Source organism: Emydura macquarii, unplaced genomic scaffold (assembly GCF_026122565.2).
Source record: "Emydura macquarii macquarii isolate MOO-44397 ecotype Brisbane River unplaced genomic scaffold, CSIRO-AGI_Emac_v2 contig_1477, whole genome shotgun sequence".
Classification (NCBI taxonomy): Eukaryota; Metazoa; Chordata; order Testudines; family Chelidae; genus Emydura; species Emydura macquarii.
Genome location: NW_027131614.1, coordinates 16,825,978 through 16,839,678, shown reverse-complemented (window position 1 = coordinate 16,839,678; position 13,701 = coordinate 16,825,978). Strand labels below are relative to the sequence as shown.

Sequence of the window (13,701 nt, the reverse complement as noted above, 5' to 3'; positions counted from 1 at the left end):
GGTCCTGGCCCCCACACAGTGTCTAGGCACCGCTGCGATAGGCACACACACCCCCTCCATAACGGATCAAAGGGTGAGGTTCCCGCGAGGGAGGGACACTGGCCTCCACCGCCCTTTTCCTCCACTCACGGGGCTGGGGGGCTACCACGCTTGCCCCGTACACAGCGAATGGCCGCGCTGGGGTTAGGTGTGTCCCAGTCTGGCGTGTAGAGCATCACAGCCCTAGTTCCCGCCCCCCCCAATCACCATGAGGGTGGCAGTGGGGGAGGGGCAGCCGGCAGGGCACCTGCCTCAGTCACCCGGGCCCGCCCGAAGGATTCTCTCTCCCTCAGTCCCTGGGGGCTCTGCCACATCCTCTCCTAGCCTGGGCCGGGCGCAGGCACCATAACGCTGCCTCTCGGGTGGGGGGAGGGGCAGACCCGCGGCCTGTCACAGAGGAGGACCTCCCCGCCACGCCTACGCACCAGACCGGCTGCCTTAGCACTTCCGGGTCGGCGGGGGCGGGGCGGAGGTTGCATTGCGTGACGTTGCTGAAGGGTTCGGGATCGGGCTGCTCCGCCGCTGCCTGTTATTGTTTCTGTTCTGCCCTGCCCTGCCTCGGGGGTTGCCGCCTCTGGACGCTGAGCAGCTCGAGAGGAGGGAAAGCGCACGGGGCGCGCGAGAGGAAGTTGGGGGAGGAGGGGTCAGGTGGCCGTTAACGGTTTCGAACTCTCCGCAGCGCGAGCCCTGACCGCGGGGGCGGGGGAAGAGTGCGCGTCACTGAGGAGCGAGAGAGAGAGAGACCGAGAGGCGGCGAGGGCGGGGATTGGGCGGCCATGGCCTACGCGTATCTCTTCAAATATATCATCATTGGGGACACAGGTAAGAGGGCAGGGGAGCAGAGACCCTCACTGCGGAAATGGGGGAGGGCTGCGATGGTTGGGGGGAGACCGCCCGCGCGAAGCCCGACCACCGCTCCCCCATTTCCGCAGTGGTGGCTTCGCCGACGTGGTGACTCTGGGTGGGAGGAGGCTTCCCCCGCCCCTGCGCTCTGCTGCGCGACCCGCCCGTGGCTTCTTTGGCCCGTGCTGATGCTGATCAGCCCCAGCACCCGACTGTCCCAGGCCCGCACCAGTCTGCGGTGCCAGGCGCTGGGGCCTGCTGCCTGCCGTAGGTTTGTGCAGGGCCTCACTCCACCCCCGGCCTGGCCCGGCCCTGTTGGGCCCGGCGTCCTGGTGGGGAGGTGGCTGGGCTGGGGTTAGGCCTGGGGACACGAGTGCTTGGGGGGGGCGAGAGGAGAGGAGAGGAGGGTGTCATGCAGCAAACGTATGGTAGGGGAGCTGCCTTCCCCGGGGATGTGAGGTGGCAGCTGCTGCTGTTTGGCTGCCATTGGTGCAGTGCGCCAGGGGCCTTGCAGAAGCCTGTGGCAAAACCCCTGCCCCAAGGAGCCTCCATGTACAAGAGCCATGGCACTTCAGGCTGAAACCGACCAGCCCCCCCTACATGTAGTAAAACATCAGTGCCAGGCTGCCATGGAAACCAGCCTAACCAAACACCTGGCACCAACATGCACCTAACTCAGTTACTTCAGAGCAGCTAAAAAGCATTTCTGCTTCTATTAGCAACTGCCCCTGTTTATAGACTTCAAATGTTGCCTTCAGCCAGGTCTGACTTGGTTCCTTTCTCTTTGCCAGGCACACTGGCTCCTTCCTGTAGTCAGTGGAACTGGGGTGGCTAGTGTGGTTTCATCTAGCTTAGAGAGACCTTAATATTTGAGGCACCTCTCCATGCTACAGCTGAAAATTGCTAGCTACAGGTGTTAAAGTTAAGCTTCCCAAGTGATCTAATGTGGATGTGATGGCTGATGTGTTTTCTTCCCCAGTGTGGGCAGGGCCTACAGCTAATCAAAATTCCACAAAACTGTTTGGATACTGTAAGATATCCTATTTTGATTTAAAGTTTGAATGTTTTCACTATAGTCGGCTAATTTTTAAATAAAATCTATGGTGCCTCTATCTGACAATTTTTCTGTAAGGTTTTTTAACAAATATATAACTGCCCTAAATATAAAAAGGCATTTAGATTAATATGGTGTCACAGCTGCATCACTCTATGTGCTGATTAGAAGAACCTGTTCAATTACTGTTGGTATAAATGAACCTGATCTACTGCTGGAGTTGTTGCTCGTGTTGTGAATATGGTAGGACTAGTTACATTACAACTGTGGTTGTTGAAGGACCTCACAATGTATGTTTTTACATGATCATACACACACAGAGTAAAATCTAAAGGTCAACATGTATGCATTAGTCCAAAGCTGAAAACAAAAGTCTTAAATATACTATGATTCATACTGCACTCAGGAGCTACCAACCTGTGTACCCCAGTCCAAGGCATACAAAGGAGAATCTACCTCATACAGTATGAAACTCAAAGGTGAAATGAAAGATGTTTTGATTCATCAGAAGGATGCCACACGTGTACTGTGAGAGGGTAGGGTGGTAGGCCCTATGTTTTGGAGATAATTCTTTGAATCTTAATCTCTGAAAGGAGACATAGGGTAATAAATGGTTTCTTGGATACTGATTCTATACTGTATAAAGCTTGACCTAAATCCTCGAATTATACTCTGCAAGGCAGTTGATGGTGCTATTCTGTGTCTTTCATAGTCAGAAATCCTGAGTATTAATACCATACTTATATTGGTGTAATATTTCTGAGTCTATTTTAACTTTAAAGGCTGAATGTGGCACAATATATTAGATATAAAAGGTCTAAGATGGAGGAAAAGACCTGTAAAGGAAACAATTTATTAGTTAAAACAAACTATTTCTTATAATTTCAGTTTCAGGACTCAGAATTTCTGATAGCAGCCTATAAGGGGGATAAAAAGAGGGCTAAAATAAGTTTGCTTTTAAAGTGAAAGGTTCCCCTTGTAAAGGAAGGAAAGCCATATTTTTGTAACTGGCTAAAATAGGTTTATGGTAGAAGCATTTTTGAGAGTTTGATGTTTAGATCTCTTGTGAACACTTGAAGAATTCTAGTATGGCATCAAGGGGCTGGTTTACCTGCACTAGTGTTTACATCCTGACCCAAAGATTATTTCTAGGATCTCCATGTAGAGTCTTCTGAGTTGGATCAGTTGGGTGGGGATTCAGCAATTATTTTTAAATGTGTAGTAGAAAGAAAAATTAAAGGTGAACATTATTGTTATCAAAAGGTCAAAATTAAGTTGATCTCCATTGCTCATTACTTCATAACAGAAAGCAGGTTATGCAAGTAGTAACAGAAAAGGTATGCTGTTATACCAAAACTGCATGTCTCTCATCTGAATCATGATGCCAAGTGCTTTTGTTCACTTAAGTACAGGTATCATAAGTGCATTTTTTTTTAAATTGCAGCTACAGAAAATTGACTGTAAAACTGGCATTTCTTACTCAACCAATCTTGTCCATTTATGTGTTCTGAGTATCTAGTGACTTCTTACTTCTTTTGGCACTTCAGACAATAATAGCTTTGGTAGAGTGATATAGATTCTGTTCTAGATCATATCTCAGACAGAATTGTTAATTAAGGTCCAGTTGCAGAATTTTCTGTTGTCATTGTTTCTAAACAGCAATCACTAGAGGAAATAGGCCTCTATTTTACAGCATTCTAGAAATACTTGGATACAGTTTTCAAATACATTGAATTAGCTAGCAGTAGACCACAAACTGTGAAGCAGGTAGTAAAAGTTTAAGGTAAAATAAAAACATTGTGTTTCTATATTAATGGATAACTAAACGCTCTGTAAAGGTCACTTCAGTCCAACTTTTAAACTGTGCAGGTGGCTATTAAATAGTGTTTTGTTTCAGTTGTGTTACACTTGAATTTGTGATACAAGACACATGAAACATAACTAGTTTCTCTGCAGCTCCTTGACAATGCATGAGAGGCCTGATGCAATAAAAAACCCCGAACTATTAAACAAGTCCTTTTGTAGTGCATATATTAAATCAGACCTGACTAAGCTGAAGAAACTCCTTTTAAGTTTACGTGTAACAAAAGCATCAAGTTCCTCCTATAGAAAGGTTATTTCTATCGTGGCAGTGACTTCAGCTTACGGTGAATAAATATAGTGCTGTAGTGATTGGTCATCTTATACTAACCTTTTCAAGGTTCTGTGGATATTTTGTGAATTCCTTCCAAAGATGGTGATGGAGTTCCACCTTACAGAGTCCTTCACCCTGCCGACGTTTTCCCCAAACCTGTATAGCCATCATGGAGAAGTACTTCTTTCATCTCCCCACCATAAGATTGAAGGTCCTTTTGCTTTTTTCAGTAGTTAAGGTTAAAATTCTGTCACGGCTATTTTTAATAAAAGACAGGGACAGGTCACAGTCAATAAACAAAAATTCACAGAAACCTGGACCTGTCTCTAGCTTTTACTAAAAATACTGGGGGGGGGAAACAAACGACTGCAAAGGACGTGCAGCTGCTACAGCCCCACCGCTTACAGATGTAGCTCTGCCGACACAACTTTTTTGTATAGACCAGGCCTCAGCAATTGGACTTAGAAGTCTGCTTTTCATGAAGATAACACTAAAGTCAGTATCAATTTTTTTTAAAAACTATTTTGTTTGGTAGTCTTTGAAAGCCTTGTTTTCTCTCTTTCTAGAAGAGGAAATACAAAGATCATTTGCTGCCTGATTAAATACTTTTTCCTTGTTCTGAAAAGGAAAAGAAATGTTTCAGCACATTTGAAGTTATACACACTGTGGGACAGAGAAAGAAACCAAGAAAAGCAGAGACTGAGGATGAAGTAGTTGTAGGCAGGCAGTGGAGTTTGGGGAACAAACCAAGACTTACCTTGAATTCAGGGCCTGACATGAGAACTGCAAATTATAAGTTTAGTTGGAATTTCCCTCTGCCCTCAGTACTGAGGGACTACCCAAGAATATGATAGAATATACATCAGCTGCCAGCCTCAATTCTGTTGCTCAAGAAATTTCAAAGAAGCCACATTAGTGTGTAACCAAGCATTATTGTTTAGATTTGGCTTCTAAACAAGAATTCAAGTTTACTTTCTTTCTTGGCTAGGTGTGTCCAAACTGTTGCTCTCTGTCTTGAATTAAGCAGGAACTCAAGAGACCTCAAATGTTGCTGCCTTTGGGATTTTTCTTAACCTAATACGTATAACAACATTAAAAGAATGTTATGGCAACAAAGTGAAGACCGCATCAGTTAGAAATAACAAAGTTAAGGTGCATGTGCCCCTTTGTGTTTATGCATCATGATAGTAATTAATACAAGATCACAAACTATTTTTTCCCAGGACGTCTGCCTCATTTCACATACAACGTAACAGTACTAAATGAATGAGACAGCTGTCGAATATTTTTTTTGTCCTCGGTGTTCAGTGTGGCCCCAGGCCTTATTACAGCATATCATCCAAAAACCACAGTGCCATATAGTTTGCTGCCGTACAAATACTAATGAATCTATCCTCACCACACCTCTGTGAGGTCATGAAGTGCAGTCGTCATTTTACAGATGCTTACCTGAGGTTCAGAAAAATTGACTTTCCCAAGATGCATGGGGAGTCTGTTGCAGAGGCAGGAATAGAACATAGTTTTTCTGAGTTCCAGTCCAGTATCTTAACCAGGGATTAAGTTCTCAACCTCTTGTATCCGCCATACAACTGCTACAAATGTGGCAGCCATGCTGTGTACCTTGGAACAATTCACTATGTAGCCTTGCCTAATTCTTGGTCCAATGTGATTAAGTAGTTAAAGATTGTGTCATTGTGTGTATACAGGACAGAGTTAAGTTTGGGTAGGCCACCTTACCTTTGTTATGTTCTGACTTCTGACTGCTTCATTTTGCAAACTTAATGTTCTGTTGAGGTCTCTTGGTATAAAATTTCCTGTGGTTTCCCATAACTAGCTGTTCAGTTAATAAGGCAGAGGTCTTTATCTTGTTCCATGCATACCTTTCTGCATCAATTCTCATTTGGAGATCTGCCTTCCTCCCAGCATATCTTCATTCAAATTTGCTTAAGCATTATTTGCACAGAACATTGACAAACCACTAGGAGATGCAATTACAAAATTTAGCGAGCATGTGCAACATCCTTCTTAAAACCCTTACTGTTTTCAAACACCACAGTTAACTTTTCCCAGACTACAGAAAGGCATATCTGCCCCACGGAGAGTCTTCCTCTACAACTTCAAGTTTCTATCTCAAATTGTCAGGTCTCTGTAGCTATCCCAAAAGTTAAAAAAAAAAAAAAAAGTAGCAAAATATATTTTATAATTTGGGATGATATATTTTTATTCCATTTTTGTTCAAAATTTAAAAAAAATCAAAATTATAAGCAGTTGAAAATGTAAGTGATCCCTCAGAGTAGAAATGCTAGTGCAACTTTAATTATATGTGTCACTCTAACTAATATAAATGATGATAATGAGAGGAAGGACTGTCTTGTAGTTAAGATTCAGGAATGGAACTCAGGAGATCTGTGTTCAGTTCCTGGCTCTGCTACAGATTCAGTGTGTGGCCTTAGGTAAGTCACTCACTTCTGTGTCTTTTTCCCATCTATAAAATGAAGGTACTTTTTTCTCCCGTCCTTTGTGTGTCTTGTCCATTTAGATTGTAAGCTCTGTGGGGCAGCAACTGCTTTTATTTTGCATCTGAATAGTGCCTAGCATAATGGAGCCTGATCTAGGCTGGGGCATCTAGGCATTAGTATAGCAAAATAATTTATAATATAGCATAGAGTCACATAGACTTTAATCTTGAAGATTAGGAAACCATTGAGATTCATTTCTTTTGAGAGGAGAGAATTACTTGTATATCTTTAGAAAATAAATTCTTCATCTCATTGTATTTCCATTTGTTCAGTGTCCTTCCCACAGAGTTGATGGTATTATAATTTCTGTTTTTAACTTCCGTTTAACTGGCATTTGATAGTACTTTGCCTTTCTTCCTTGTAAGGAACTGACCCTGGAACACTAGGAGGCAAGCTAAACTCAAATGTCTGTCAAGAGATGGCTTGAAATTTCCTTTACTGTTACTTAAACCGCAGCTCCATATGGTTTCATGTTAGGAGCAAAAACCCAAGAGTACTAACCCATTAGGACTTGTCTTCGCTGCTGAAAGAGGCATGCTTTTACATCAAGATAGCTATCTCGGTGTAAAATCCTAGTATAGACAAGGTAGAGGTAGTTTTTAACTTGATGTAGCTAGTCAACGTCAGCACTACAGCCCAACACACAAATGGGTTTATTTTGACGAGCAGATCAAGGTTAAAACTAGTTTCTTGTCTCCACTAGGCATTTACATTAAGGTAGCTACAGTAGAACCTCAGAGTTAACACCCTGGGAATGGAGGTTGTTCATAACTCTGAACAAAACATTGTGGTTGTTTCAAAACTTTACAACTGAACAGTGACTTAATACAGCTTTGAAACTTTATTCTCCACTGCCCCACCCCTCATCTTTCCTTTCCCCATTGTCCCCTGGCCCATCCCCTTCCCTCTACTTCCACATCCTTCTTCCCCTGCCTCATTCCTCTATCCCCTTTTCTTCTCCTTCCCTTCCCCACTGCCTCTTCCCCCTACTCCACCCTGCCCCCCCTTGCACTACCCCATCATGGGCACTCACCGTTGTACAGGAAATAGGATGATGGCCATGCAGGGCGCCCAGCACACATAGAAGAGGAAGATGACTGGCACTAGGACCCAGGAGGTGGCATCCAGCTGCAGAGGCAGTGAGTGAGAACCCTCCCTCGCCCCACAGAAGAAGCAATGTGCCAGGGGTGAGGTGCAGCATGGGAAAGACAGAGCCCTCTCCCCCCTCAGGCTGACCAGAGCAAGCCCTGAGCAGCTCAGTGCTCACATAAATTGGGGGCAGGGGACAGTGGCACATGACCACTGATGCCCCCCCTCGCCTCTGTTGGGGGGTCATGCCCCCTCCAAAACTGCCCCTGTGTGTGCAGTTGACCAGTCTGGTGTTCATATCTCTGAGGTTCTACTGTATCTTAATGTGAAAATGCATTTCTTAGCAGTGCATAGTGTAGGATATAAATCTTCAAAGAACAAGAATTAAATGTAAAATAGAGCCATTAAAAAATCAACGTTTACCAGTTAACACACAGTTATGACATGTTTCCTATTCAAACTACTGGGAGAAACTGATACCGCTGTATGTGAAAACGGTTGACAAATGATGAGTTAATGGTACCCACTATAAATTTCTTGTATTGTTTATAATAGTTTTCTTTATGGTGGTTTGAATACACATAAGTCTCTCCTTCAGAGATTACCAGTTTAATTGCAGAAATAGATGATAATACAATACAGTAATATGCATATTTGACATTGAAATTACCTCTGGGCCTAACCTTATGCTTAATTTAGTATGTGTTCTGCTTTTTATTTATTCAGAATTACATGAGTAGCTTACATACTATCCAGAATAAAAACCGTTTCTCTTAAAAACAAATGTCTTTACCGGTATTAATATTAAAACATGCAATGGGAAAATCGTAACTTGGACCATATACATCATAAACAAAAAAGGGTTGACACCTGAAAGTCTGGGGTTTTTTAGGTGTCTTGTACTTGCTTTACATTGTAAATTTAGATATTGTGTAGTCTAAAATACTCTCTGACTGGAGAGCTAGTCAGATGTCTCTACAAGAACCAAGAGTGGAAACTGAGCAGTTGAGGGAAAGAGATTTTTAGTCAGATTTTTAACATTTTGTTTTTTGTTTTTTAACACCTACTTCATGCATCTGAAGAAGTGGGTTGCAGCCCACAAAAGCTTATGCCCGCAGAAATTTGTTAGTCTTTAAGGTGCTACAGGACTCATTTTTATTTGATTTCAGTGACTAATATGGTAAAAAATATCTTCCTTTTTTTTTTTTCTTCAGCACACTTGCCCTTTTAGTTGAGGTGGCAAAACAAACAATATCTGAGATCTCCATGTCTTCCATCAAAACAAGCAGGACCTCCTCCCCTCCACCAACCTTTCATGTTGTCTTTATACTTGAAAGAAACACACGGAGTGGGGGGAGGATGCGTCACCTCTAAAATTTCTTGCTCTTAAAATGGAATGACTACGTGAAAACTCATTTACTTTTCACTATTTATGCTGTTGGTCTGTTGCCTTTCTATCAGGTTGACAATAAAAACACATTGGTTAGTTTCACCTTCTTGTCTTCATGCAATAGATTAAAGCTACCATATTTAAGCTGCATTCAAGGTATGGCCTTATGTTTTCTGTTTTAGGTTTTTATCTCCTGTCTAATGGTTCCTAACATTCTGTTAGCTTTTCTGACTGCCTCTGCACACTGAGTGGATGTTTTCAGATAACTATCCATCATGTTTTCAGAGAATTATCCAAGATCTTTTTTGAGTGGTAGCAGCTAATTTAGAACCCATCATTTTGTACGTATAGCTGGGATTGTTTTCCATTGTGCACTACTTTGCACTTATCAATACCAAATTTCATCTGTCATTTGTTTTCTGGTCACTTTGTTTTGTGAGATTCCTTTGTAACTCTTTGGGGTCAGCTTTGGATTTAACAATCTTGAATAAGTTAGTATCATCTGCAAACTTTGCCACTTTGTTGTTTACCCTTTTTCTAAATCATTTATTAATATGTTGAACAGCATTAGATCCAGTACACATCCTTGTGAGACTCCACTATTGACCACTTTCTAGTCTGAAAACTGACCATTTGTTCCTACCCTCTGTTTCCTATCTTTTAACCAGTTACTGATCCATGAGAAGACCTTCCATCTTGTCCCATGACTGCTTACTTTGCTTACGAGCCTTTGATGTAGGACCTTGTTAAAGGCTTTCTGAAAGTCCAGGTACTCTATATAAACTGAGTCACCCTTGTCCACATGCTTGTTGACGCTCTCAAAGAATTCTAATAAATCTATGAGGCATGATTCCCTTTACAAGAGCCATCTTGACTCTTCCCCAACTTTTCATGTTCATCTATGGCTATATCTCTACACCACAGCCTGTGTCCGCAAAATTTGTCACGCAGGAGTATGAATGTTCTACCTCCCTGAACAATATAAGTTACACCTCGACATAAGTGCTCATGTACGCAGTACTACATTGGCGAGAAAACTCTCTCCTGTTGGCATAGAGCATCTTCACCAGATGCCCTGCACTAGCACAGCTGTATCGGTAGAGTTTTGTTAACCCGAGTTTTGTTAATTTCATTCTCCTGCTCTTAGTAAGTTTGAGCAGTAGCAGAGTGACTAGAGCTGTCTGCAGATTTAGGAAGACAAAACTATATTGTTTTATATTAGATTCAATTTGAAAGGCTATCTTAACCATAAAAATTTAATTAATTTAAAATGAAATCCCAAATTCAGCAGAAATTGACAGTTTGAGCTCCCTATGTTCTCCAGGAAAAAATGTCTCGTACTGTAAATTAATTTTTCAAGCCTTGGCTTAAACTACCTATAGCATCCCTTTGTTTAACTAAGTCTGAATTAATTTTCAATCTGAATACATTGTTACAAAGGAGCAAGGACAAGACTTGGGTGAAAGCGTGGTCAGCGACATAGTCGTTGACACAGAGGGCTTGGTCAGCGACTCAAACAGTTGGACTCTTGCATCTTAGGCTAGCATTAACATCACAAAGGGGTAATAGTTCCAACAAGGATAATCTACCAAAAGACTTCCTGTGGCTTTAATTAGACAAGATACTTTTCTTCACATACGGTTTCTAGCCTGATGTGTAGTTTTGCTTTTATCAGTGAGATTGCCATTTTGTTCTGTTCCAGATGTGATTGTGTTTCAGTGGTGGGTAACAGGAAGTGATTCCTATATGCAAAGTGCTTGGAGGCTTCAGATGACTGTATACATCTATTACTAAAATATTTATCCCTAGCCAGCTGGAAAAATTAACAACTAATTTAATGAAAAACTGCAATAAAATGTTAACTAGGGAATCTTGCCTCTTAACTGTCCCCTTCTGTCCCTTTCTGAAAGACTTCATTCCTCTTCCGCCTAAATTTGCCTTAGTTTTACACAAACTATTTTTTATTTATAACTAGCTGATCATTCTGAATTATGAAACTAAAGCAAAATACCACATTTCCTAGAAGTGCGTAAAACTTAAAGAAAAGGAAGCTGAAAGGTTAGTGTCCTACACCGTTGCCAGGCAGCAACTGTGTCTGCTGATGAAATTGTCTTGAAATAACTTAAGTGCATTTTTCTGGACCTTCTCTTTTGTGTACTTTGTGGTGGTGTTTTTCTGGCCTTGTTCTGCCATGTTGTCTAAAAATCTTGTAAGAGTGCTAGTGATTTTGCCATCACATCCATGTAGGCTGTACAATTGTATTCTCTTTGTTCCACCCTCAACACCAAGATCACTACCCCAGACATACACAGAAAATCACTGTAGGATCAGAATTCCTGGTGTGCTCTGTTTTTTCTCTGTTTCGCAAGGTGATAATCAGATTATTCTAGCCACATTTTAAAGGTAGCAGGCACTATTGGCAGCCTGGGAGCAGTATGAAGGAAGGGATATGGAAGAGAGAAGGGTAAAAGTGCAACTGGAAGTAATAGAAAAACTAGTGAGAGGGGAAAAGTGCTGTACCACACTACAGTATGAGAGTGAAAAATAAAGGAAATAAGAGCCACTTCATAATCATGCTGGCATTTGAGAAATCTGAAAGTAGTTTAGTACTAAAATATTTTCCCAAAAGTATTATTTTAACTGTTAATCTTATAATTTTGATAGTCACTTTCCAGATAATACTTACTTCTGAATTTTTTAAAAATATGTAAGATCTAGTATTTTAATATGACAAGGATAAACAAATATCATGGTCTTTATATCAAAATTGGTTCTAATGATAAATTGTTTTAAATTAGGTTTTAATTGTTGCTGCTTGAGTAATGTTTTTGAATTTGCTTGAAGAAAATATTCTCTCTTTCAGGTGTTGGGAAATCATGTTTATTGTTACAGTTTACAGACAAGAGATTTCAACCAGTGCATGACCTTACTATTGGTAAGTTTTTTCTATTAAATATGCAATTCAAAGGTATTTTAAAAATAAGGTTAATTTTAATATATATAATAAAAATAATATATTTTTAACAGTGATGGGCAAGAAGTCCCTCAGCATGTTGGTTATAGGTTGTATATCCTTTCTCTTAATTACCATTTGTTTTATTGTGGCACACATCATAAGTCTTTGCTGTCTGCTAGCTATTTGATAACTGATGTGAAATAAGATGCTGATCCAGTTCCTAGTGGGTAAATAGTCACATCACAAAAATGCTCTGCAATCCTAATTTGTAACCTCGTTGGTTACCTCTGCAGGAAGGCCAAAGATTGAGTGAAACTGAAATTGATTAGGCTTGAAGCACATTAATAGAATAATCTGGAGAATCTGCATTTGCTCAGTGGGTAAGACTTCAGTCTCCAGCACTATCTGCCACTTGCCATGAGCATAAAATTAAAATTAAGATTAAAAGCAAAGCAGACTTCAAAAAATAAATAAAAACCTTTGCGTTTTTTAGATGGGAAATTGTATAGAGTTTCCTGATGGGAGAAGGTTGGATTGTGGATATGATTATTGCTCCAAAGGGCAAGTTCTGTGGCCTGGTTGAGCAGCTGGAAAGGCATGATGGGAAGGTTGCGTGTGTGGGGGAGGTATGTCTGATGGTGGAGAGAGAGGAGAAATGAGTGAATAGAGAGGGAATGTATGACTTGAATTTTATTTTTCTGTGTGAAACAAATTTGTAATCTTTTACCATCCACTGTGAAGCAGATGGATACTTCTGATTCATGGTAAGGGAAGACATTATTCTCTGTGTGGACAAGGTTGGTCTTAAGATGAATTTTATTTAGGCTAAGCTTGAACAAGCACCAGCAAATATAAGAAAATTGTAGAATCTTTTAACTACAGTTTGGGTTATTTCAAGGCCCCTGTTAAGGTAGTCTCTCTAATTATGCTCAGCCTTGCACAGGATAGACGACATGAGTCTGTAGCTACTTTTGCTTCCCACTCTCTCTAGCATAGTTTATCTTGGATTAGTGAAGCTACTTTCCTATGGGAGTACTTAAAATGGACAATTGCAAAATAAAGAACTATTCCTCTTTTAGCAGGACAGTGCAAGGTGGCCTGTCAAGAGACAGACCTCCCAGCCATAGTAAGCAGCTGTCTCTGAAGTAATTCAACCTGTCAGCCTTAACAGCAGCTTTGTTTCCCCCTAGTTTTGGAATCAGGTAGGCTGGGTGAATAAAGAGCCAGGACTTTTCTTTGGAAGCAGACTTCTTGTAATCTTTCCTTCAAAACCACATTTTACATGAGATTCATGCATTTGCCAGCTCTGTCACATATTTCAGCAGCTAGCTGGATTCTTCTGCATCTGTCTGAGCTATGGTAAAAAGCTGTAGGTCCCCATTATGATTTCAGTGCCTGCTCTGCCTGACTCGCCAGCATTGAAGACCTGGGAGAAGGCAGCCAGTGGCAGGATAAGTGGGAGGGTGAGATCTGGAGTTGTTGAAAGGTCTGGGCCTACAGAGGGACAAAATGGAGGATAGAAACAGAACTTAGGAGCTGCTAAGGGAGGAGAAGAATGGGGGGAGTTTGCCCCAGGTGCCTTACTCACCCAGCACAAGCCTCTCAGGCTGTGCCACCCATGTGTACTTTCTCCCAGTTACTACTTTAGTTCATGTGGGAAAGGTATGTACTGTGACT

The 13,701-nt window shown here is 41.5% G+C and overlaps 1 protein-coding gene across 1 annotated transcript in view; it reads left to right on the top strand.

The window, feature by feature from the left end:
- Positions 1–505: 505 nt before the first annotated feature.
- RAB2A (RAB2A, member RAS oncogene family) overlaps positions 506–13,701 on the top strand; it is a 67,854-nt gene continuing 54,658 nt past the window's right edge. Inside the window, exons 1-2 of the mRNA XM_067553723.1 lie at positions 506–861; positions 11,932–12,003. Coding sequence (XP_067409824.1) covers positions 816–861; positions 11,932–12,003 — 118 coding nt within the window. The 5' untranslated portion in view covers positions 506–815. The remainder of the gene's footprint in view (positions 862–11,931; positions 12,004–13,701) is intronic.